This window comes from Thermothelomyces heterothallicus (assembly GCF_042370625.1).
Source record: "Thermothelomyces heterothallicus CBS 202.75 unplaced genomic scaffold P884_scaffold_21, whole genome shotgun sequence".
NCBI classification, from domain to species: Eukaryota; Fungi; Ascomycota; class Sordariomycetes; order Sordariales; family Chaetomiaceae; genus Thermothelomyces; species Thermothelomyces heterothallicus.
The window spans coordinates 214,002-238,439 of NW_027192582.1; the positions used below are offsets into that span (position 1 = coordinate 214,002).

A 24,438-nucleotide genomic window follows, 5' to 3' on the forward strand; every position below is an offset into this window, starting at 1 on the left:
GCGCCCAACTACGGGTCTGTGGTTCGATCCAGAAGCGTGCCGCATGCATCATGACGTCCGACATCGAGGATGCACTCACTGCCTGCGAGACATGGGCGCGGGAGCTCAGATTCGACCCTGGCTTCAAGATGCTGAGCCACGCTGGCAGGGCTTGATGCGACGCATAAACTAGCGCGGTCAATTTCCCGTCTTTGTCGCCGATTCACTTGATGTCACACTTATGACTCCGTGGCTTTAGGACCAAATTATTTCATGCTCCCCGACGAGCTGAAATGTTTTGCGGCCGACGGGCTCTCGTCGCCCTCGCGCCCCGGTGCTACCGATCCCGGAGGCCGGGCCAAGCGTCGAGTGACTCCCAAGCGCACGCGGGATCGCTGGCAACGGACTGCGTATGCTCCGGTTGGTCCACACCCGACCGAGGGCGGACAAACAGGCTTCATCGCTATCGGGGCGAGCCCTAAGAATAGGAGTCATCGATGCAGTGCCACGACAACCTGCGGGGCCAGGGACGTCTCCCGCGCAGCGCCCAGGTGCATGGATGGCTCTCTCGGGGACGCAATGCAATCCTATGGGACGGGCTTTGTATCTGGGAGGGTTCTTCCTCCCTTGCTGTTTCATTGCTCGGAGTTAGCAACGCACCTGTCTTAGATTGGTATTTCCGTGGGCATGATGCACGATTTCCAGTTGTGGGTGGTACTGTAAGTTTGTGATGTTTTCTTTGGTCTGGCGCGAACATGACCGAATACTCTCGGGCGGGGTGGGCGCCCAAACAACGCAGAGTCGACGGGCAAACGGACCGGCCAGAAACCGGTGAAATGGGCTTCGTTGGGTTCAGGTAACCCTCGGAAGGCGCAGACTCAGAGAAGTGGGAAGGCGGAACCGTCGGATCACGGTGTGAAATCGGACCTTCTTGTTTGCGCAACGTGAATTTAACTCCCGGAACGAAACTTCAATGTTAGAGAATGGGATTCGGATCCAGACAAAACTTCCGACTCCATGGTCTCGGCTTTCTCTTGTCAGCGGAAACAGTCTGTCATGTGGTTGACGGATGCGCCCTTTTACAGAGTAGGTACCTGGTGATCCATGTGCAATGTGCGGATGAATGTACTCGAGGTCGTTGCTGCCCGCCCTCGGGCGGACGGACTGGCCTTGTTGCACTGACGTTTCGTACTTTACTTCCAGAGGCATACGGTGAGGCGGGCTTCTCTTAAGTGCCTTTCTAGTACCTAAGGTACCTGAAAATGAGGCGAGGTGTCTCGTAGCTTTGTAAGTGAGCCCGTATTATACTCTTTAGGAGCTGCTCAGGTACCTGCCGTACCGAAGGTAACTTAATCCGAGGTACGGATTATTCGGATAGGTACCTGATCTTTGGCAAATTGCTGCGAAGGTAGTGCCTGACCGACCTGTCTTTGATCAATTTCAGAGCAAAGCTTTCCTGATTTATCCAGAGTGTCCCTGCGATTATTCCCATTTTGGTGGGGTTTCGGGAGGTTGGCAACCTGCATGTGTGCGCCGGAATTTTGGGTCCTTCCATTTCAGGTTCCCGGCTTGTTTTTGGAAGGCATGAGAATGGCCATCCACACGAACTCCTTGATTCAAGCAGCCATGGCGGTCTTTGGAAAGCTTCCCGTCGGCCGCTCTCCGTTCGGTTCACTCCCGTCGTTTTGTGTCCTTCATTAACCGTGCTGATCTACGGCGAAAAAAAAATTTCTTTCCGGTTTGGTTTGCACGAGCGTCATTGCATCCATAGTCAGTTCCGAATGGGAAACTCAAGTCCTGGTGTCCCTTCCCGCTCTGACATATGGTCGTATCCTTTCAAGAAAATTACTAACTACCGAGCCTACTTTTTTGGGAAACCTTTGGGGACTAGAATGCCCGACAGAGTATGGATTACCTACCTAGGTACCTATCTCGATTAGTATACATTCTTAGTAAGGTAAGAGTAGTGGGATTTCCATGTTCTGGGACACGGTTCCCTAGCGCGTGAGGTGAGCACCGTGCAATACGGAGCATGATCGTGATTTGCCGTATGTACCGGTATGTACATACCCGCATACGCTCAATGTACATACATACGGTACGCGTATATCAGGTAAGTGCAGAGGACCCGTTCGAGTCGATTCAGAGTGTGGCCTTGACAATGCCACTCTGTCTTGAGATGATGCTCTGGCCAGGCACACAGCAACTGTGGCCCTGCAAAGAGTATGCATGCGCAGCTCTGCCCGCTCACATCATACGGCCCTCCACCTGAAGCTGACGGCCACGCAGGCACCACAAAGCTCAGTTTTGGGCCAGGCAGCGCACCGGATATCTTGGTGCGCACCGAACGTTGCACAACTTGCAATGGTGTACTTCGTACTGCGTAAGATACGCCGAGGTGTCAGCTAATGGAAATCTGGCCGTCTCCGTGTTCTGGCAAACGGACAAGGAAATGAGCCCCATACACAGCGCCAAGACCAAAACGGAGGGAGTCCAGGGGTAACTACCTTGGGTACATTGGGTCTAGGTACCGTGCCTGAGGAACCCGAAGCTAACACAAGGGTCCGGGGTGCAGCCGAGCAGGGGTAGGGCGAAGAGATGCCTCCCATTATTTTGTTTCCCTGGTCTTTGCTGCAATCTGATCCCTTTCTTATAAGCCCGACGGCTTCCCCTTCCCGTCTCGACTCTCTCCTTGGTTTCTCATCACAACTCTCCCACCCTTTTCACCGGGTTCGTCCCTTCGGGTCTCTGGCAATCTTTGGCGCTTGCAAGCCTACACTTAGCCAGTGTCTTGTGACGTTGTGATCTGGTTTCCACCACTCCCGACGTTGTGCCTGAAACTAGACGCAAAACTGACGCGCCGGCTAAAAAACTCCGACCCCCAAGGGAAAAGGAATACGACCGTCCCAAGGCACGAGAACACACACACCCGACCAAGACCCAGCGCTCTCACCAGCATATCGGCTGCGCCTCGTTTCGAAGAACCGATATCCGACTGTTGCGGACTCGGAGCCCTTGGCCACACGAGTGGCCATCGTTTGATCCTTATCTCGCCCTACTTGCGCTCGGTGTCACCCTCGGCTGGACCCATTACAAACGTCAGACCAGCCACACTCATCTGAGGTGTCCCTGCATACGACCCGGCAACGCAGCCCACCGCCTGTATCGTCACCTCGCCGGGTAACTGGCCCACACCTGGTCGCACCTCTACTCCGTCGCTGGACGGGATCATTTGAATGTGAGTCACTGCTCCCGGATCTTTCAAGGAGGTGAGAGTTAATTTCGGTTTGGTTGCTGGTGCCATTGGCTTCGGGACCTCACCGAGATGACTTTCTCGAGCAAGTGCCTGCATGCACACACATATATGCTTGTCGTGGAAGACTCGGTCGCTGACGTGTACCTACCCCTCCAGCTCCATCTCCGGTCGCACTCGTACCACCACCATGATTGCTTCACCGTCCGATCAGTTCTCCAACTTTGGCAGGGGTGCCTATGATACGACAGGTGTTCCCAAGCCGCCACCGCCTAAGCCCAGGTAGGAGCGGTCTCGAGAACATGCCACCGAAGTGCAGTCGATGCGCATCCCTTGATTTGCGTTGATGCAGATCATGTGCGCGCGCGGCAACCAATTCAAGTGCGAGCGACGCCAATCGACGCCATCGGGCAAGCTGCAGCTTTGCATCTCGACGGATTATCTCGACTTCACCGGTCACAAGCGCCTCTATTCTATCATTCTCGACCTTTTACTATACTCGACTTTTAATCACTCTTGAACCTGCAACAACTTCGATCTTGATCTCGGATGGCGCGGGCCGTTCATTCCGGTACAACATTCTAATCAACCGTTCCTCGCACGATATACATTTTGGGCTCGCAGCCGCTTGCTCTTTTGCTTCCCAGTAGCAACGTTTACGGAGAGAGGCTTCATTTCCGGCGGTATCATTCCTCTTTCGACTGGCACGGCGTTCAGAGATATAGACGGGACGGACTTGGGTTTTCCGGCGGCGTGACTTGGTCACTTTGTTTCCGCACACCACACATCAGCAATGCGGTGCCGGCACAACGTGCTTGCGCGGCACGCACCTGGGCCCGAAAACATCAACGCCCTTTTCTGCTCGAGCGATGGCAACAACCACCTAATCTTACATGCCGATGACGGTGTCACAGCTCCGTTGCAATTCCAATCAGCTGCAGCCGTCTCGCTACCCTAATTGGTTCGATCGTGCTCTCCGATTTTGAGCGGGCACAGGATGTTTTCGGGCGGACGAGGATGAACAGGCACGCCCCCCCTTTTTTTTTTTTGAGTTTGGTCATGGGATGTTTTGGTTGTCTATGGGAAAGATTTTGTGGGCGGGCAAAAAAAAGAACTGATTTGATTTGGCATATAGACTTTTCCCTTGTGTTTTCTATATCCCTGTAACACCCTTTTTTTTTTTTTTTCGATGGCTCTGGCCCCTCGCGGGGACAGGTCATCAACACCATGCAACGACACTTTTCCTATTCAACCCATGTTTTTGAATGTACACAAGATGCTTGGAGCGGAGGAGTTTTTTTTGCCATTCAGGCCACGAAGGGTGCTGGGCTGGCCCTGGGTACACCAAAGATACCCCTGGTGTTTTAGACAAAAATGTACACTACAAAGAGAGGTGGCTACACAGCTCAGAGCTTGGCTTGAGGTGGTGCTTATTCCAAATACCTAATCAATACGCTCTAATATGCTCAGGCAGTTACACTGTGACAAGTGCTTGCGTCAATGAAGCTGATGGATTTCGAGCCAATCCTACCGGCTTCGCCCGTCAACAACCGGACTAGATAACCGTGACTGAAAGGCTGGTCATGTGGTTGATCATCACAACAGGTGCCAGGGAATAAGAGGCAAAAATGAGAGAGAGCGAGAGAGAGAATCGAAGTAGGGTTAACCGATTAGTTACCATGGTTGAAAGACTCTTTTTTTTCCTCGGCGAGCGATTCGTGGTTACCAGTGGCTTTGCAGTCTCAGGTTACACAGCGGTTCTCGCACCGAAGTGGTTTCACAAGAGGCAAGGAAAAAAAGAAAAGCGAAAAAGAAAATGGAAAGGGAAGCGAGGAGACGAAATGGAAGGACTTGTGCCAACGGCAAGACACCCTCGACCATATGTCATCGCGGTCATCTCCTGCGTACTTCCATCATTTCCAGAGCTCCGGGTGTCAAGAACGGCACACAGCGCGTAGTACAGAGTACTGCGCAGTACACTAAGCACGGCAGCGTCCTCCACCGTAAGCCACGCTTCCGGGATGGGACGGGACGGGACAGTCCTCTCAACTCCGGGTACCCGGAAGGCTCTCCGATACGACACTACTCTGGTAGTGTAGGGCATGAGGGAAGCAGGGGAGTCTCTTCGCTCGGACGCCTTCTTCGGCGGTTCCGGGAATGCCGGGGCGGGCTCCGCGGCGTTCCGGCCGGTTCCTATTTCCGGGCTTGGCCAACCGAGCGGCGAGGGCATCAAGAGAGCCAGCCGCCCACGTTTGTGCTTTTTCTTCCTTTCACTTCTCTCCTTCTTTTTTTCTTCATTTTTCCTTTTTCATTTTTTCTTTTTCTTTTCCTTTTCCTTATTTTTTGGGTAGGAGAAGTGGGCTGTGGGTTGGTTAGTCATGCAACCCGAGCGCTGCCTGCCGATTGGCGTGCTCGATGTTCGCGAGTCGGGCAAGGATAGCGACGGCTGCGGAAACAAAGTCGTTACAGTGTATCATTTGCGATGTTGGGCTAACACCACCCCGGCCTGCTCAGTTAGCCAGACGCAGGACACTACACTATATATGTATGTATATACAGGACACACGGAGTGCATCACACACGATCGATTCAGGGCCCGCATCTCTCTCTGTCCTGTTTGCATGCTCTGTGATTCCTCGGAGGAGACTGGCAGCGTTCAGTCCAGCCAAGCATCCCGGAGTTGCAGACCCAAGGGCGCGGATACACTACATCGCAGGCATGAGCGGCACTAATGCAAGTTTAGTTAACGTACATACAATGGTCTGAAGGGGAAAGCATCGGGCAGCTCCATCTTTCTCCAGTGCTGCGGTCCTGGGTCTGCGTCCGCCGCACCGGAATCAACCGCCGGACGGGTCTCGTTTCCTTGGGGCCCACCACAATCTACGACACACGACTCCTTGGGGCAAGGATATGCAGGGTACGGAGTAAACACCCTACACTGCATAGATATGTGCTGTGGCGCTCATGGGTTCCTTGAAGAAGAAGAAGAAAAAAAAAGGGCCTTGTACTGCGGATCGTGGGTGACTTACTTGTGCAGGACTGCAGCCCCGCCCGCTCGAGACGGCGATGTTGCCCACTCGATGCTACAGCGATTGAAGCATCTTGATCGCGTCTGTGGCTGCAGCTGATCGCCTCATCTCAAACGCAGCTTGTTGGGACCCAGCGCCTCATCTCTCGGCTCCACCCGGGACATGCCCAGAACCGGGGTTCCACAACGAACTCCAGAGAACGCCGAAGCGTAGGAATCAGGGTGCGGATACTGAACATCCGGACTCGGCAGTTGGTGTCAATGTTGTGAGTGAGTGTAATCCGTACATACTGCTACTTGCTGCATCCTAATAAGTACACGACTGCGTAACTAAAAACGCTAGCCGCCTAGGGGGATGGTCCTGCTCATAATCCACGCCGTCGGCTGACGTTCGCTAAATAAGTCTACTTATCGTTACAGGGTCCCTTAGCGGCCATGCTGCACTGCCACTGCGGCGAGTGTGCGACTGTGCCGCTAACTATGCGCATCCTGCGTACAGCTTCGGGAAAAAAAGCTCTCTGAAGGGGGAGGTCGCATAAAGCGTGAAGTGTATGGACTGGTAAGATGATGACCGCGTGTGTTGTGCTCAATTTTGGAATCGTACAGCACAAGTGCTACCCTGAAACTGGTGAAGGTGGCAGCAACTAACGCTTGATTTCGTCACCGAGCATCTCGTTTGCCAAGAACGAACACGTCTGTTCTTCTCCCGCCTCCGTTTCGAGGTTTGCGTGGGGCTCGCCTGGCAGTCAGCTTCAGGTAGGGTAGGCACGATTAGATGGTGCCCTGCACGCGGTATCCATACATCCATGAAGGTACATAAGTACTCTGGTGCACACAAATTAAGCCAAAGAAAGTCCAGCTTCCGTTTCGGGTCGAGATGCTGGTCACCCTGGCGGACATGCAATGCTGACGCGGGAATTCCGAAGTTTTTTTTTAAAAAAAATTTTTTTTACGAGATACGATTTTCGAGGTGTAACGCAGTACCGCACTGGTAATCCCCATAATTAGTGTAGGCCAGGGAACAAACATCAGGCACTCGTCATTTCAGACAATTTACGAGCCACATGCACTTGCGCCTGCCTGCCGTCTCTCCCCGCCGCGCTAACGCACTGATCTTCCCCTTGATTCTCACGATCGACGCCGAGGCGCAGCCCAGTGCAACCCCGAGCGCCTCTCAAAACGGGCCTCGCTCTATCCCATGACCAGACCTCCCCAGCCCGCGGAAGGATGCCGGTGGGATGGCTCGATGACAGGTCTCGCAGCGTTTGATTCAGAGAACGCTCTCTCCCAATTGCCGACCGCGTATCCGTCTCAGAAACCCAGGGGTTCTCACCAGGTCCTCGCTTGGTTCTCGCCAGGTTCCTTGCAATGATCTGCCACCCGTGGGCTCTTTGCGCGCGTTTACGTAGTATTGTTGGCGTCGACATTGGCGTCGGCGTCCCCCTAGAAGACAGATCCTGCATGTTTCATCAACAAAATACATACAGAGTAGAACGACCACCTTTTGCGGCTACTTTCTCGCTGTCTCACCACACTACGGTACGCTGTTCCGTACAGTACGACTCCTTCCTCCAACGTACTCGGCAGCGTGCGCATCCTTCTCACGCTAAAATAATAATACAGTGTAGTAATCATCGCCCAGGGGTTCGTTCCTCCGAGGCGGTTGAAGTTCCTTTTCTTCTAGAAACTCCACTTGCTTCCACTGCGTTTCCGGTTTGGGATTCGGGCAATTCCCCTTCCCCCTTTTTTGCCCCCACTGGCTTCTCATTCAGGAACAGACCTCCGTTTTCTCTCCGTTTTCCGGATCCAAGTTGCAGCTGCGTCTCGGACCCAAGGATCTGGATCAGGCACACGCATCTTTTGCTTCTGCCGACGTCAACCTCGATGGGATGATACATCACTCCTTTGCCCAAAACGGGCAGTGCTTACTTTCTTCTTTCCCTCCCCTTGGTGCCCAGAGCAGACAAACACTAATCAACCAGGCAAAAAGAAACACCAACGGCCAACTTTTTGCAAGTCAGCACAAACGAAAAAAACAAGAAAGCACGGAAAGCAAAATGGCTAACAGGCTGGCCGTCTACGGCGCAGCGAGACTAGAATGAGGTACAATCGCCCAAAGTCACTCCCTTGCCATCCCCCCCTTTCCTTCCCCAACGGCCCAACAAAACGGAGTTCTGCCCTCAAACTCCCTTCCCCCCCTTGCCCGACGGCCACTGGGCATGGACGTAATAGTAGTATCAAAGGAAAAAGAATAACGACTAAAAGTGAGATTCGCACTCCGGCCCCAATTTCCATGCGATCCGGATCCCACCAGCATTCTCGGTACTCCCTACACTAGTCTATGGCTCGTCTCAAGCCACTGATTGGTCTGCCTCTCGTTTGGCGGCCCGTGACCAGCACGTGGGACTCGGGGCCGGGGAAACCTCGTCCACGCTAGTGTAACTAGTGTAGTATTCTCGAGGAGTGCGTTTCCTGTGCACGACAGTCTAGCAAATTTGGCAGACATGCCGATCTCGCTGAACCACTCGGGCGGAATCCATGGTGGTCCTCGGGCTTCGCAGATCTTCCGCGGTGACTATTTTTTTTTTTTTTTTTTTTTTTTTTGGTTTTTAGAGAAGATCCGTTGGGTCCTGCTTGCGCGATTCTACGGTGTGAGAAGTAGATCCGTACTGCGTACAGACACGAGAATTATGTGCATAACGTTCCGGTAATCCAAACACTGGTCGTGTCAGGGAGTGTGCTACACGGTAGATGTTTTGAACGGCGACATTGACGGTGGTAGCCAAGTGCGTTTGTACAGACATACACACCCTCTATATACACACACTATTCCGTATGTACGTATATACTGCACTCTGTGTCTTGCCGCCCCTTTTGTAGTGGCATTGACCAACGGCGATATCTGCACGCGTGGTTTGCGCTCACCACACTAACGTCACCACAGGCAAGGCCTAATCTGCAACATACATAGTACAGCTCGTGATGAGACATTCTGGCCAAGGACCAGGTTTGAATGAAAATTTGTTTCTTTGTTCTTGTTCGCCCCTCCCCCCCCCCTTGCACACGGATACGGTACCACGATAAGATGACGATGGAACCAGCTTTGGTGGGCCGACCTCTCCGGAGAGGTGATCATCAAGGAGAAAGAGACATAGAGAGAGTGAAACAATTCAAGGTCACGAGTCATGCCTTTTAGTCAGGTGTGAAGCACTCAAAGAATTGATGTGACAATTGGTGTTGGAACTGCCTGAGGCTTCGGAACGCCAGCGCAGGGCCCGAAGCCGTCGAGTCTATAATGTGTCGGTGCCAGCAAAGCCAAATTGAAGGTTAGAACCAACATAGTGCATGAGACTATTGGTGTGCTGTCACCTCACAGTGCAACGACTGAATGAACGACTTGCCCAACGACTTGGACTGCTCATCTACCATTCCTTTGCTGCGCGTCCTCTTCGATCCAGTCTAGTGGAGAGACATGAATCAGAGGGATCATGTTGCCATCTTGACAGAGTTATACAGATTACAGCGCCAGTTAGCATAGCAGTGGTTTCTGGGTATGCCGCTGGTATAATCGGCAGTCCGCTGTGCTGCTCCGAGGGCTCCGGGTCCGGTCCTCATCCACATGCAGGCCGGTCCCGGTCTCCGTCCCCCGAGGTGGGGCCGAACAGGCCCACACCAGCTGCGGTGCGGGGCTGAGCTGCTTTCCTGCAACGTCAACCAGCCATTGCGCTCTTGCCCAAGGCTCACGGATTCTAACCATCGTCGGCAACACGACGACACTAACGAGGGGCAATCGCAGCAACTCCCCCCATTGATAAACGAGGGCAGGTTTTTGACAAACGAAGGCGGTGTCCCCCAAAAGCACGAAAACCAATAATCCGCGGACCGACCGAACCTATTCTGCGCCCGCCACACCCACCCACTGCAAGAACGACTCGAACCATCGGAACCTCGATACCTCGAACCTCCCTCCGTCCCTCCATCTACCGAACCCAGATCCGAACCCAGATTACGCTCGCAACAAAAAAAAAACCACCACCTGCCCACCATGTCCATCATCCGCGAGCACACGCAAGCGACGCTGACCGACGCCTGGCGCACCATCAATATCGATGCGCTGCAGGAGGACTCGTCGGTCAACTTTGACACGTCGACGCTGCGCCCGCCGCTGCCCGAGGTCAGCGAGGCCGAGGTGCGCCAGCTGACGTCCCAGGTGCGCCAGCTGCTGCGCGGGGGCGACGCCGAGGGCGCCCTGCGCGGCTGCCTCGAGTCCCCCGTCTACGCGGGCAGCGACGCCGCCCGCGAGGCCGCCCTCCAGACCGTCGTCGAGGTCCTCCAGAGCATCAAGGCCAGCGAGATGACGCCCATGCTGCAGCGCATCTACGCGAGCCCCGGCGGCAGCGAGTGCTTGGACGTGCTCATGAAGTATTTGTACGTTCTTTTCCTCTCTCCTCCATCTTAACTTTTTCTTTTCTTTTCCCTTCTTCTTCTTGTTACTCTCTGTCCCACCTCCCCTTCCCTCTCTCTCTTCCCGAACCTTCCCGTCCGTCCTCTTCTGAGTATTGCTCTAATTCTCCCAACGATGCCTCTTGTTAGGAAGGGACTTGTTTCACTGACAATCTGCCGCTGACATTCGGAACAATAGGTACAAGGGCATGGAATCCGCGTCTTCCTCCTCGCCCTCCGCCAGTAGTGCGCCGCGAACACCGACCCGTGTGACGCCGCAGCCGACCGGGTTCAGCCAGATCATCCCGCGGCCGGGCGCTTCCAGCGAATCGACCGGTGCGGCCATGAGCGTGCTGCTCAGCTGGCATGAGAAGGTGGTCGAGGTGGCGGGGTTGGGTTGCATTGGCAGGGTCATGACCGACTGGCGGAGGGTGTGACAAGAATATAAAAAGGGAGCTCTTGCTTGGCGTTGACGGGGAAATGGGTTGCTTAACCAATATTTGAGCATTCGAGCACGCCGCCGGCAACAATAGATAAGTGGGCGTCTGCTGTGAGATTGGGCGGCATCAACAACTCATGACGAGGGTGCGATCATGCACCCGTCATAACTTCTGATTCAAACTACTCTACTGCCGAAGCAACATTCGTGCGTCACTGGGGAGCATCACATGCAAGGTTTGACTGAGTTGGTTGACCACACTGGTCCTACAGGGGCACCTTGCCGCCGCTTTACTTTTGCTCTAAAACGTCCTTCAAGCTCACCTCCCCGCTCCCTCTCTTTAGCGGCTTCGGCTGGTTCGCACCCTCCTTCCACCCAATCATGTGGATGATCCTGAAGGTCGCCGGCACGGTGCCGTCCTCGTTCCCGTGCAGCGCCCTGTAGATAGCCTCGTTGGCCAGCAGCACGTCCCGCCCGATCGCGCCCATCTCCCGCCCCAGCACTACGTTCCCCTCCCCCATGGCCTGCAGGTCCTGCATCAGCGCGAACGTGTCCGGGTAGTCGACCACGATGTCTTCCACGTCGACCGTCAGCATCTGGAACCCGGCGCGCCCCAGCAGGCCGCCGACGTCGCGCACGTCGGCCAGCGGGGACACGTGCGGCGAGATGCCCCCGCGCCGCTCCTGCTCGGCCAGCTGCAGCGACGTGCGCAGCTCGAACAGCGTGTCGCCGCCCAGCATGGCGCCGATGAAGGGGCAGTCCGGCTTGAGCACGTTGTTGATCTGCGCCAGCACCCCGGGCAGGTCGTTGATCCAGTGCAGCGACAGGCTGCTGAGGACCATGTCGAAGCTCGACGGCTCGAAGGGCAGCGACTCGTCGTCCGGCAGCACGCGGCGGGTCAGCCTGAGCTCCTCGTTGAAGGGCAGCTCGGCGTCCCGGTAGAGGAGCGAGGGGGAGGACTCGGCCGCCACCAGCTCGGTCAGCTTGGTCGCGAGCGGCGGGGACGTGGGCGCGTCCGGGTCGGGGTTCTCGCGCGTCAAGGCGCGGGCGATGTTGCACGAGTTGGCCCCATAGTCGAGTACGCGAGGGAAATGGCGCTTGATGTCCTGTTGAAAGACGGAAGAGGGAATGTGTTAGTTTCCACAAATAGGTTGATTGTGTGGTGAAGGCTCAATTGAGCAAAAAGCGAGAAAAAAAGAGGGGTTGGAAGGGAGGGAGGGAGAGAGGGAATGCCCACCAACAACCGTTCACACACGCGCATGGCCACCTCGTCCTTGAGATAGTCGGCCTGCCTGCTGAGCTCGGGATTGGCGGCCGCCCGCTCCTTCTGGAGCCGTTTCGCACGGCTGTTGAAGACCTTGAAGACGGCGCCGCCCGGGGCCTGGAACGCGTATGCCCGCCGCGCGCAGGGAGGTGCTGTTAATGATCGTAGGCGCTGCGGCAGGCAGGCTCGGGGCGTGTTCAGCCGCATTCTCGGGGTGGTGGGAGGCAATGGCCTGGCATTTCCTTACCCAAAGTTTCCTGAATGCCGGTTAACACAGCTACTTGGCTTGGCTTTTTTTTTTTTTGGGGGGGGGGGGAAGGTTGTTTGGAAAGCTCGCTTGATAACAGTCCTGATAAGCAGGCGAGCCACAGACGCGCTCTGTGCACATGAATGGGCGAAAAGAGCTGTGGGGATCCCACCGCCAGCACTCTGGCGGGACCTTGGGGAAGCAACTGGCATTGGCTCACTAATAAAACACGCGGGGGACTCCTCGAACAGGGGGATGCACCGGCCAAAGACAGTCCCACCATAGCAAACCCCCTGAACCACATCGCCAGCCGTTGAGCATCTCGACGACTGCCACGCCCACTTTCCGAATCTCGATCCGTTCCCGAATCCACGACTCGTATCGGTTTTCTCGGACGCCGCGGGGGAGATGCAGACAACTGGGGCGACTTTTGCTCGGTGACCTTGCACGCGCGCGCTCGATAGAGTCGGGTCTTCCGTTGCTCCGCCATCCATTTGCATCACTCTCTTCCGACGACCATGAGCATCAACTGAGAGCTGGGTATCGCGTCGTCTAGCCGCACCTGCAAGGCCAATCGAACCGAGAACGAAGCGGGGGTGGGGAGAAACGCCGGATATCGACTGGAAGACATTGCTCAATATTCTGAGTTCGGCTGCGGATTCTCGATTCTGGATACCTTGGATACACCTTCGGGCCGTTGAAGCGAGCTCGCTTTGCTCTCCAACAACATGTCGTCTTCAGGACCCACCGGCTTCCTGGGCCGGTCCAGCAGCAGCAATGCCAACATGCGCGGCCTGGTTCAGTTCATCGCCGATCTGAGAAATGCTCGTGCACGCGAGCTCGAGGAGAAGCGAATCAACAAGGAGCTGGCCAACATCCGGTATGTCTGCCGCACACTCGAGCACCCTGCTCAAAGCTCCGTGCTAACCCTCCCGGCGCATCCAGGCAAAAGTTCAAGGGTTTGTCACGTCCATGCCACGTTCGTCCGCTCCAGAGCGGCATGCTAACTCGGCCGTAGACGGCAATCTCAGCGGGTACCACAAGAAGAAATACGTCTGCAAGGTGGGTGTGGCATGATACCGCGGAGCAGGATTCGCCGGCTGATGGGCAACAGCTTCTCTACATCTACATCCTCGGCTGGAACGTCGATTTCGGACACCTCGAAGCCGTCAATCTCATCTCGGCAACCAAGTATTCCGAGAAACAGATCGGCTATCTTGCCATGACGCTCTTCCTGCATGAGAAGCACGAGCTGTTGCATCTGGTGGTCAACAGCATCCGGAAGGATCTCCTGGATCACAATGAGCTGTTCAACTGCCTTGCGCTCCACGCCATCGCAAACGTTGGCGGGCGGGAAATGGGAGAAGCCCTGAGCGCCGAGGTCCACAGGCTCTTGATTTCACCGTATGTTCGAACTCATCGTCCGGGATCGCGCGAGACACCGTCGTTGACCTGAAGCCAGGACCTCAAAGGCGTTTGTCAAAAAGAAGGCTGCACTCACGCTGCTCCGCCTATACAGGAAAGACCCGGGCATTGTCCAACCGCAGTGGGCGGAAAGGATAATATCACTGATGGACGATCTCGACCTCGGCGTCGCCTTGTCGGTGACGTCCTTGGTCATGGCCTTGGCTCAGGATAATCCTGAGCAGTACAAGGGCGCTTATGCCAAAGCTGCCGCCCGCCTGAAACGGATTGTCGTTGATGGGGATTATTCGCCAGATTATCTGTATTACAAGGTCCCATGTCCCTGGCTCCAGGTCAAGCTGTTGAGACTGCTACAATACTTCCCACCCTCAGGTACGTTTTGGCGCCCACCCTGCCGTCGGCGGCAGTCTGATTGACGACATGCAGAGGACAGCCATGTCCGAGGCATGATCAGGGATTCCCTTCAAAAGATCCTTGATCTCGCTTTAGAGACAAACAAGAACGTGCAGCAGAACAATGCTCAGAACGCGGTGCTGTTTGAGGCTATCAACCTCATCATCCACCTCGACACGGAGCAGGCGCTGATGCAGCAAATCTCGTCGCGCCTCGGCAAGTTCATCCAGTCGCGGGAGACCAATGTCCGCTACCTGGGCCTTGAAGCCATGACGCACCTGGCTGCGCGGGCGGACACGCTTGACCCTATCAAACAGCACCAGGAGGTCATCATCGGATCGCTGAAAGACCGGGACATTAGTGTCCGACGGAAAGGTCTCGACCTGCTGTACAGCATGTGCGACGCGTCCAACGCCCGGGCCATCGTTGGCGAACTGCTCCATTACCTGCAGAACGCAGATTTTGCCATCCGGGAAGAGATGGTGCTCAAGATCGCCATCTTGACCGAGAAGTATGCCACGGATGTGCAGTGGTACGTCGACATATCACTGCGCCTGATCGCCATGGCGGGCGACCATGTCAGCGATGAGGTGTGGCAGAGAGTGATCCAGATCATCTCCAACAACGAGGAGCTGCAGGTTTACGCCGCCCGGAACATCCTCCAATACTGCAAGCAAGACCACTACCACGAGACGCTGGTCAAGATTGGCGCCTACATTCTCGGAGAGTTCGGGCATCTCATCGCCGAGGAACGGGGATGCAGCCCGATCGAGCAATTCCTGGCGCTGCAAAACAAGCTGCCTGCGTGTGGCTCGAGCACTCGGGGCATGATCCTGTCATGTTTCATCAAATTCGTCAACCTCTTCCCGGAGATCAAGCCGCAGCTCGTCAACGTCTTCAGCGTCTACAGCCACACGCTTGACCCCGAGCTCCAGCAACGGGCATGCGAGTACCTGACGCTGGCGAACATGCCTACGGACGACCTTCTGCGGACCGTCTGCGACGAGATGCCGCCGTTCCCCGAGCGCGAATCGGCTCTGCTCTCCAGGCTTCATCAGAAACACTCCAGGACGAGCGACAAGAGGACCTGGGTCGTTGGCGGGAAGGACGCCAACTCGGATGCGGCCGAGCTCAGCATGGCCAAACAAGGCGGGCTTAGGAGGGCCTTCACCACGAATTATCAGACGAACGGCGGCACGCCCGCGACCAACGGGCACTCGGCGGCCAACGACCTTGCGGGCCTGGACATGAACAACCTCGGCCCCGCCGAGGCCAAGGCGCTCAAGCCGCCCAACCTCGCCAGCGCCGCCCACCTCTCGCCCGGCTGGGAGCGGGGCTACAACCGGCTGCTCCTTCGGGCGGACGGTGTGCTCTACGAGGACGGGCAGCTGCAGGTTGGCGTGCGGTCCGAGTACCGCGGCCAGATGGCCTGCCTGATCCTCTACTTCACCAACAAGACGCCCGCCCTCATCTCGTCCTTCACCACCACGCTCGACCTGGACGAGTCGGAGAAGGGCAAGCTCACCTGGGACATCAAGGGGCTGCCCGAGACCGCCCTCGCCCAGGGCGCCCAGGCCCAGCAGGTCATCATGTTCGAGGCCAAGCGGGTCTTCGAAAAGAGCCCTACCATCCGCATCAGCTATCTCGCCGGTGCCCTGCAGGCCCTCACGCTGAAGCTGCCCGTAACCATTCACAAGTTTATGGATCCCGCCGAGCTGTCGTCCGATGATTTCTTCAAGCGGTGGAAGCAGATCGGGGGTCCGCCGCGGGAGGCACAGCAGATCTTTGGACTGGTCAAGGCGAACGAGAGGGAGATCACCGAGAGCTTCATCAGGACCGTGGTCGAAGGGTTCCGGTGGGGTGTTCTTCCTGGAGTTGATCCCAACGCCAAGAACTTTGTGGGCGCCAGCGTGGTGCATACGTCGGAGGGCGGCAAATACGGCTGTCTGATGCGACTGGAACCTAATTACCAGAGCCAGGTGAGTTTTGCGTTGTGCCCCTGCCCCCGTGTCTAAGCCGGGCTCCTCGGGGAAAATGGGGAAGGGTTTGCTGACTTTTCTTCTTCTTCTTCTTCCTCTGCCTACAGATGGTGCGGTTGACGATCAGGGCAACGGACGAGTCCCTGCCGCCGGTGCTGCTGAAGCTGATGCAGGAGAGAATTTCCAAGGGGGTGTCGACGGTGGTACAAGAGAAACATGTGCCGCCTACCATGTCCGAGATCTCGGACGCCTTCAGGAATGTCATGGTCACGACAAGCAGTAGGTAAATGGTAGTGGTAATCTAATCAAGTGCGCGGGGAGTGACAGACGGAGCGAGAGAAGAACAAAAAGAAATGCATACCCAGTCATTTTGTTTTGAATGGCGTTTTTTTCCCGAGACTGTGCTAGTCAACTTGGGGTAAAAGGGTGATGCCAACGCTGAGTTATAATAGTCACCGATAGTTAGGTCGTCGTTGTAGTGACCTGTAATGATCTTGTTACTGGATCAACTAACTGCTGCTGCTATGAAGCGTCACCATGTTTATCCCAGGCCAATGCACCGACCGACCTGTTACTTTGTAGGGCCCTCCTCGTTTAAAACTTTTACCCTTAGACCTTTGTTTTCTTAAAAAAAAAGGTTTCTTTGTTTCTCTATCCCAGTATCCTTCTCTTTCAGCATGCTTACATCATATTCTCTCACGCCTGTACTGTTCACGTTTGCGCTTCCGTCAACATATTCTCATTAGCCCTTGTTGATCTTGGAGCAGTGCTCTTTCGTGCTCTCATTTCCTTTGGAATTCCAGTTACCGGATCCACTTGCCCACTTGGGCCTACAAGTCACTATCCGCCATGTGCCAAGACGGTGCATGCCCCGCATGTGACGATCAGCTGCCAAGCTTTGGACCAGAGAGCGAGCTCCCAATCCATCTTCCATAAGCAGCGAGGCAGCAGAGCAAGAAGCTCTCCCTCTTCCATCCAACAGCAACTGCCGCCAGAGACGACCTGAAGCTCCAAGGCATCCGGACCGAGGAAGCCGGAAAAGGTTTCGGGTGCCGCGATTGCTGCTTCTCATTTTCTCATGTTCTCCAGAATATCCTGATCTCGAGAAGTAGAATTAGCCAGCCGAACCCCGTTCTCGACTAGAAGCACCGTCGCCTGACACTGAGCATCCTCTTTCGCCGAAACCAACAACAGCCCCGCACATCACCCATACCTTTTGGATCGCATCCGGACGCCGCTCGGGTGCGCCGCTGCAACAATGTCGGGCAACTCGCTCAACTTTGTCACCTTCAACCAGGATCACAGCTGTTTCGCCGTCGCCACCACAAAAGGCTTTCGCATCTATCACACCGATCCCTTCAACAAGATCTTTAATAGCGACGAGGGAAATGTCACCATCATTGAGATGCTCTTCTCGACCTCGCTGGTCGCCCTGGTTCGCTCGCCTAGGCACCTAGTGATACAAAATACCAAGGCAAGCTGAAGCATCACCCGCCGCTTTGCCCCTCTAGCTTTCTTTTCTCAGCTTGCTAACGCTGCGTTCTGTAGCGAGGTTCCATCATTTGCGAGCTCACGTTCCCAACTGCCGTACTGGCGGTTCGCCTGAACAGGAGACGCCTGGCTGTGGTCCTTGAGCAAGAGATCTACCTCTACGACATCGGGAACATGGCCCTGCTGCACACCATTGCGACGTCGCCGAACCCCAACGCTATCTTCGCTCTGTCGCCTTCGTCGGAAAGGAGTTACATCGCATACCCCCTGCCCAAACCGCGCGAGGATCAAGGAGAGAGGCGGCCCGCCCACGCGCCCCCCCTCTCGACCTACGTGCCGACCACCTCTGGCGAGGTCATCATCTACGACACCAACACCGGGAAGGCCCTTAACGTCATCGAGGCTCACCGTTCACCGCTCTCCTTCGTCGCCCTGAACCACGAAGGCACCAAGGTTGCGACCGCCTCTGAGACCGGCACTATCATACGAGTCTTCTCCGTTCCGGACGGCCAGAAGCTCTATCAGTTCCGTCGCGGAACTTACCCCTCGACGATATATAGCATGTCCTTCAACTTGAGCTCCACCCTGCTGTGCGTCTCGTCCTCGACGGACACGGTACATATTTTCCGCCTTGTCAACGCGCAGAACGCCAGTGCGGCAGGGAGTGCCGTCCCCGAGCCGGAAGAGCCGGGCAGCCCTCGGTCAAACCGCTGGTCTCGATCCAGGAGCATCGACAGCGACGACCCGGAATACTCTCCCGGCAGCTCCGGCTCGTCCCCTCGTGGCGGTGAAACACCGAATGCCGGCTCCAGGACCAAGGATTCAGCACGCAAGAGGCAAAGCGGCACCTTTAGCAGCATGCTCCGTCGATCGTCGCAGATCATGGGTCGTACTGTGGCGGGAGCTGTTGGGCCTTACCTCCCGCAGTCGGTCACCGAGATGTGGGAGCCGCAGCGTGACTTTGCGAGCATAAAACTTCCCAAGCCTACCAATACGACGGCGAGGGGCTCTCTGATAGGAGGCCCCGCACCTCTGCGCAGCGTTGTGGCCATGTGCAATAACTCGCCCCAGATCATGGTGGCCACGAGCGACGGCGGCTTCTTTGTCTACAATATCGATTTGCAAAACGGAGGGGAGGGATGTCTTGTCCGGCAGTACACGTACGTTCTCTAGACGTTTGCGCAGCACCCCAGATACACGCTAACTTGCACTCCCCAGCGTGCTAGACACTAAGATGGAAAGCTCTGTATACGGTTCATAGTCGCCAACCGATAGCACGGAATATCGTCCGTTTGAGGAGTTTGAACAGTCGACGGAAGTGAGGGCAGCGCAACCGAAACGGCGAAAACAGCGAGCACCGAACACCGCAATGACCTCCGTCATTCGTATCCCTGCTGCCATGGTTGGCACCGCCGTGGCTGCCATATATGATGCTATGAGCAACTCGATCGGCTCTCTGTTCGGCCGGGGTCGCGGCCCCGTTGATGACCCCAGGGTGACGGCCGCGAATGAGTATCTAGGCGGGACGTGGATGTTTTCTCCGACCGTGGGGCCTGAGCATGCGTCCTGGCAGGCTGTGCAGGACCATGATGATCCAGCTGACCCGACAAATGTGCGAGCACCCGAGATTACAGACACAGGAGACACTTCCACCGGCGATGTCACAGCGCAGCACGGCCAGGCTGACTAGGTCCCGCTGCTGCAGAGAAGAATTTACTTGTTGACATCTACTCGAGGTGATCTGCCAAGTTGGGTTTCAGGGAGGAAGAGGTTTCGACGGATTATGGGCGCAAGGCTCGATAATGGGGTCCAGGAGGACATTCCCAAAAGGGTTATTCTCGCATAGCGTTTGGCGTTCGGTTTTGGCGCCCTTGATTATTCTTTTTGTATTTCCTCCAAGCGTGGAGAACGCCAGCGTCCTAATATTCCCAGCCCGTAGCGGCGATGGGCAATCACAAACCGCCACCTATGTTGCGTAACAGAATGATCATAGGGCTGGCCACAAAGATTTGCCTCCGGGTTTTGGACCGTCGTTGCTCAACCCAATATCTCCCGTACCTCGGGCACAAGGAGAAGGGAGCTGAAAGCACAAGAAAAGTTGAGCTCCTTGGGCTACCACCAAAAACATGCTTTACCCAATGATGGTGAACTGAGAGGTATCTTGTTCTGCTCTGCTTCGCTATCCCCTTGTGCGCTACAAATGTGCGTCACTTAGAAACGAAGAAATGGAAGATCACATCAATACAGGCAAGGCACTCTAAGCCATCGGAATGTGTTTCAATTCGAATAGAAAAAAACCTCATTTCGAAACCCTTGCTTCCCAAACATGTCCATTCAACCCATCTCAGCCATATACAAGTCGAAAACCACAAGCTGAATAAAAGCCAACCCATAGCAAAAGATACCCTCGAGCCCGTTCCGTACAACGCCCGTCCATCATTCCCAGCGGTGAAAAATACTGCGAATCGTGACAGCGCCTGACCATTCCATCCACCCACCCAATCATCCGTTCATTCAAATCGCTCATTCCCTCCTACTCTGATTCCGTATACCAATATCGAACAGAAGCCTTCATGACGAAAATACTTTGGGAGAGATCATGAAACAGATAACAGACAAGTCGAAGATTGAAACAACCGTGTAAAGCAAGTAGAACAAGATCCGAAAAAAACAAGATAAAGAGGGGGAAAAAGTGAAGCGTGTCGTATCCGGTCGTTACAGGTAACAGAAATGGAGGCTGTAGAAAATCCGCGTAATGTATTCGCGGAGGGCGGAGGGCCGAAGGCGGGGAGTTTGCGCCGAGTGCGGTAAGAGATGATGAACACTGCGTGGGAAGCAGGTAGGCTGTTTCGCAAGTAGTAACGCCAGAATCGTGTGTTCTGTTACGCCGCTGCTGGTTATTCCAAGGCGCTGACGTCTCGTTTTCGACGATAGTGACGGGTGACGGTGATGAACTTGGTGTGCGCGGAGCTAAGGCTTCACCGGACTTGGTATGTATGTGTATGCGTGTATGTGAGCGTGCGACATGATCGCAGGAAGCCAAACCTTCTCCCTCACCCTCCATCCCCCCTGGGCCTCATGTTCAAAGGGGATGTTCTCGGGGTGTAGGTGGATTGGAAGTAATTCGTAGAGGCCTGAGGTGATTGAAAAAGAAGCCGCCCCGTCTCCCTCCAGGAGAGAGCTGGAACTGCGCGTTTCTTCCCCGCCAGGACAGCCAGGAGAGTGAACCGTCTCTCCACTCTAGTCCTGAATAGCGCACAAAAATAGATAAAAAAATGAAATGGGAAAATAATCCAAAAAAAGAAAGAGAGTAGAAAAAAGAGAAAAGTAGGGCGCTCATCGAGTGTAAGGCTTGTTCATGAGCGCCACCTCGCGCGCAATCTCGGCCCACTCGAGCTCCCTCTTGTGGCCGGAACCGCCGAAACCGTGGCCGGTCGAGAAGAGGTGCTCCTCCCACTTGAGCAGCTCGTAGGCGAAGCGCAGGTGCGGCTGGATGATGACGTTGAGGCGGCGGGCGCGCACGAAGCAGTAGGCGCGGGGGAACGACATGCCCAGGCTCCGCATGACCTCGGCAATGCAGATGGTGGCGCTGCGCGAGACGCCGACGCGGCAGTGCACGAGGGTCGCGGTCCCGTTGCGCCGGCCACGGTCTGTTTTTTTTAACGTCAGTCCTCGGGAAGAAGAGAGAAAGAGAAAGGGAGGAAAATAGAGAGAGCGACGAAGAGCGTACCGACAAACTCCAGACACCGTGCAAACTCGTCAGTTAGGGGATCGATCCCGTTGTCCTGCACGCCCTTGACAAGACAGATGTTGTCCTCACCCCATGCCTCGAGCTCGCCGTCCCGCCACATGGGCGTCTCCCCGACACTCAAAATTTGACCGATGCCCAGGGCCCGCAGCAGGTCCGGGTTGTTGGCGTGCCCCAGGTTGCCTAGGTACATGTACGGCAGCACGCGGCTGGGGAACGAGCCGTCGAAGCCGGCAAACCAGCGCGGTTCCTGCTCGCGCAGAATGTCGGCAAGCTGCTCGGCGGAGGGGGCCGGTGACCGCGTGGTCCCTGCTCCTTTTCTTCCTCGTCCTCGTCCCCGTCCTCCTCCCCGACCACCTTCTCCTGCTGCTGCTGTTCCTGAGAACGAGGGCGACTCGGCCAGCAGACGAGGGGCGATGGCGCTGAGCAGGCTGACGTCTGACGGATAGGCAAAGAGGTTCCGGTGTTTGGAGGTGTGCAGGTCCAGCCAGGCGAGGGGTACCGGCTGGCCAGTGGCGAAGCTGTGGTAGGCGACAGCGAGGAGCGTGATCTCGGTGTAGCCGTCGTTGCAGTGTAAGAGGATCCTGCGGGGTCGTGCCGTGGGTTGTGGTGGTGCTGGTGCGGGTGATGATGATGATGATGATGATGATGATGATGATGATAATGATGATGATAATGGCAATGGTGGGGCCCCGGTGGTCGAGGCCATGGGGATGTCGCCGTCGGCGGCAGATTGGGGTTGTGGTGAGGAGGGGGTGGTGGTGGCTGGAGGCGAAGGGCGCGTGCCGTGGGCGAGGTGAAAGAGCCACTTGCAGGTTTCGAGGATACCGTCTGCTTCTGCGTTCGACCAGCTCGGCGCGATGATGCTACCGGAGGAGGGGAAGTCGAGGTGGTACTGCTTGGTCTCGTCGTCGGGTGCGTCCGCGATGGCCTGCAGGGCGGCCGGGTTCAGCCGGCCGAGGTCGTTGCAGTCGATCAGGATGTCGTAGGCCTGCTCATCTTCCGAGCCCGAGTCGGGGGTCGGGCCCAGCCAGACGTTGGGCGAGATCTCGGACGCCTGCGTCATGTCGTACATCTCGAGCCTCTCTTGGTGGAAGAAATCGAGCACGTTTCCGGTGAGGAGCCCGTCCGAGCTGACCGACACGATCTCGGGGTGCTTCTCCTCGAACTCGTCAAAGGGGCTGACGCAGACGAAGGTGTTGTAGTGGGGCAAGGGGTGCCGCATGGCCTCGTGCCTCTCGCGCCACTGCTGCTGCGCGGCGGCGACGTCCCAGGCCAGCTTCCGCACGGCGGCGTCGTCGTCGCCGTAGACTATGATGTCCGAGGTCATGGCCGCCTTGGCCGCCTGGATGTGGAAGTTGCGGACCGAGAATCCCTCCCTGGGATCGATGTCGAGGAACTCGGCCGAGGCGCCCCCGGTGCGCAGGAACTCGTGCGGGGCGATGGCGCCCTTCAGCCGCGAGACGGTGAGCTCCCCGTTGGCCTTGACGACAGTGATGCCGCGCAGGCAGGGGGGCGTCCTCCGCAGGGCGCGCTTCCGGGCCATGAAGAAGGTCTGCTGGACCGTGTTGGACGGGTGGAGGCCGTGAAGCCAAGGGAAGACCTGGGAGGCGTCCGGGAGCGGTTGACGGGCGACGTGGTCGAGGGCGGCAGCGACGTCGTCGGTATCAAGCTCGTAGATGGAAAGCCGGCCCATCTCGACGCGAGGGTACTTGTCCGGGGGGTACAGCAGCGAGCGGTTCACTTGATCCTCTTGGGAGCCCGGGGATGGCGGCGGCGTGGTGGGCTCCTGCTGCGGGATGGGGCCAGGGGGGCACACGGGAATGTGCTTGTTGGGCACGGGGGGCGGACATTGCGAAGGGTGGCTGTCGAGGGCAATGGTCGCAGACAGGGACGTGGAGCGATGGGCAGTAACAGGTCTGGACAAGGCAATTGTCGCCATGATACCGCTCTGCGGTCGTTGTCGTCGTCGGCGTCCTCGTCGTCCTTGCTGGTGGTTCACGGATGCATCGACGCGAGAACAGGACGCGGGCGACCCGGGCCAGGAAGTCGAGGGGGATCTGAAGTTTGCGAGCGGATAGAAATCGACGCAGGGACACGGCCAGAAAAGACTGCAAAGACTGCGGAGAATAAAGGTGGGAATCGATTAGTTATCGTATTAGCGGGCGATGACGAGGAGAGAGAATTAGAGAGGAGCCAGCCGATGGCGATGGATGAAATTGGGGTTCGACTGTCGAGCCAGTCTCGACAGAAGATAAATTCTTCTTTGCCAATACCAGTCTCGATCGGAATCGAGAGTGATCGAGAGGGGGGGAGTGTCGAGTAGAGAAAGAAGGAAGGAGGAGGGGGGGGCAGAGGTGCCTTATCGCTGATCCCTGCTCCTGGTTGAAGCGAGTCGAGGGGTGGGGGGTTTCGAATTGGCCTGGTTGCGGGCTCAACCTCACACCACACCCGCACACAGTGCAGCTGCTGGGCGGCTGATAAGACAATGGTGCAACCCGCAATCGCGTCACTTCGCCTCTCAACCGTGCAATGCCTAATTGCTCTCCCGAATTGCTCTCCCACAAGGGAGCGGTGATGGCCGCGCTGATGTGGCGAATTACGTCCACAAGTGAATTACGATGAGGATGAAACAAGTCAGTAGCATTGGCGGATGGCGGATGAGAGAACCGAACAATAGTACATACAGCACGCGTGTTGGAGGAAGAAGCAAAAGGGAAAGCGGCGCTTGTGAGACAGGGCCGGTGCT

General features: G+C 56.3%; 5 protein-coding genes across 5 annotated transcripts; 3 read left to right on the forward strand and 2 right to left on the reverse strand.

Moving 5' to 3' along the window:
• Positions 1-10,279: 10,279 nt before the first annotated feature.
• On the forward strand, positions 10,280-11,327 carry P884DRAFT_262446 (actin-related protein 2/3 complex subunit 5). Its single transcript, XM_069441662.1, has 2 exons — positions 10,280-10,688; positions 10,903-11,327. Exons 1-2 carry the CDS (start codon positions 10,306-10,308, stop codon positions 11,138-11,140), a joined length of 621 nt encoding a protein of 206 aa, XP_069295471.1. The 5' UTR covers positions 10,280-10,305; the 3' UTR covers positions 11,141-11,327.
• Positions 11,328-11,432: 105 nt separating this feature from the next.
• On the reverse strand, positions 11,433-12,613 carry P884DRAFT_206452 (S-adenosyl-L-methionine-dependent methyltransferase; the record flags this gene model as incomplete). Its single annotated transcript, XM_069438716.1, has 2 exons — positions 11,433-12,248; positions 12,380-12,613. 2 exons carry the CDS (start codon positions 12,611-12,613, stop codon positions 11,433-11,435), a joined length of 1,050 nt encoding a protein of 349 aa, XP_069295472.1.
• A 768-nt stretch (positions 12,614-13,381) lies between these two features.
• P884DRAFT_279392 (adaptin N terminal region-domain-containing protein) lies at positions 13,382-16,737 on the forward strand (the record flags this gene model as incomplete). Its single annotated transcript, XM_069443302.1, has 6 exons — positions 13,382-13,533; positions 13,685-13,715; positions 13,768-14,057; positions 14,116-14,450; positions 14,505-16,450; positions 16,558-16,737. 6 exons carry the CDS (start codon positions 13,382-13,384, stop codon positions 16,735-16,737), a joined length of 2,934 nt encoding a protein of 977 aa, XP_069295473.1.
• A 971-nt stretch (positions 16,738-17,708) lies between these two features.
• Positions 17,709-19,202, forward strand: P884DRAFT_279393 (WD40-repeat-containing domain protein; the record flags this gene model as incomplete). The annotated part of the gene is made up of 3 exons (XM_069443303.1): positions 17,709-17,924; positions 17,999-19,101; positions 19,160-19,202. The coding sequence occupies 3 exons, from the start codon at positions 17,709-17,711 to the stop codon at positions 19,200-19,202; spliced, it is 1,362 nt and encodes a 453-aa protein (XP_069295474.1).
• Positions 19,203-21,277: 2,075 nt separating this feature from the next.
• Positions 21,278-23,631, reverse strand: P884DRAFT_279394 (uncharacterized protein; the record flags this gene model as incomplete). Its single annotated transcript, XM_069443304.1, has 2 exons — positions 21,278-21,591; positions 21,672-23,631. 2 exons carry the CDS (start codon positions 23,629-23,631, stop codon positions 21,278-21,280), a joined length of 2,274 nt encoding a protein of 757 aa, XP_069295475.1.
• Positions 23,632-24,438: the final 807 nt, after the last annotated feature.

Bases quoted from the DNA above. Each gene is read 5' to 3' on its own strand.
- P884DRAFT_262446 (XM_069441662.1), top strand. From the start codon at position 10,306: ATGTCCATCATCCGCGAGCACACGCAAGCGACGCTGACCGACGCCTGG. The intron at 10,689-10,902 runs GTACGTTCTTTT...TCGGAACAATAG, and splicing joins GACGTGCTCATGAAGTATTT to GTACAAGGGCATGGAATCCG.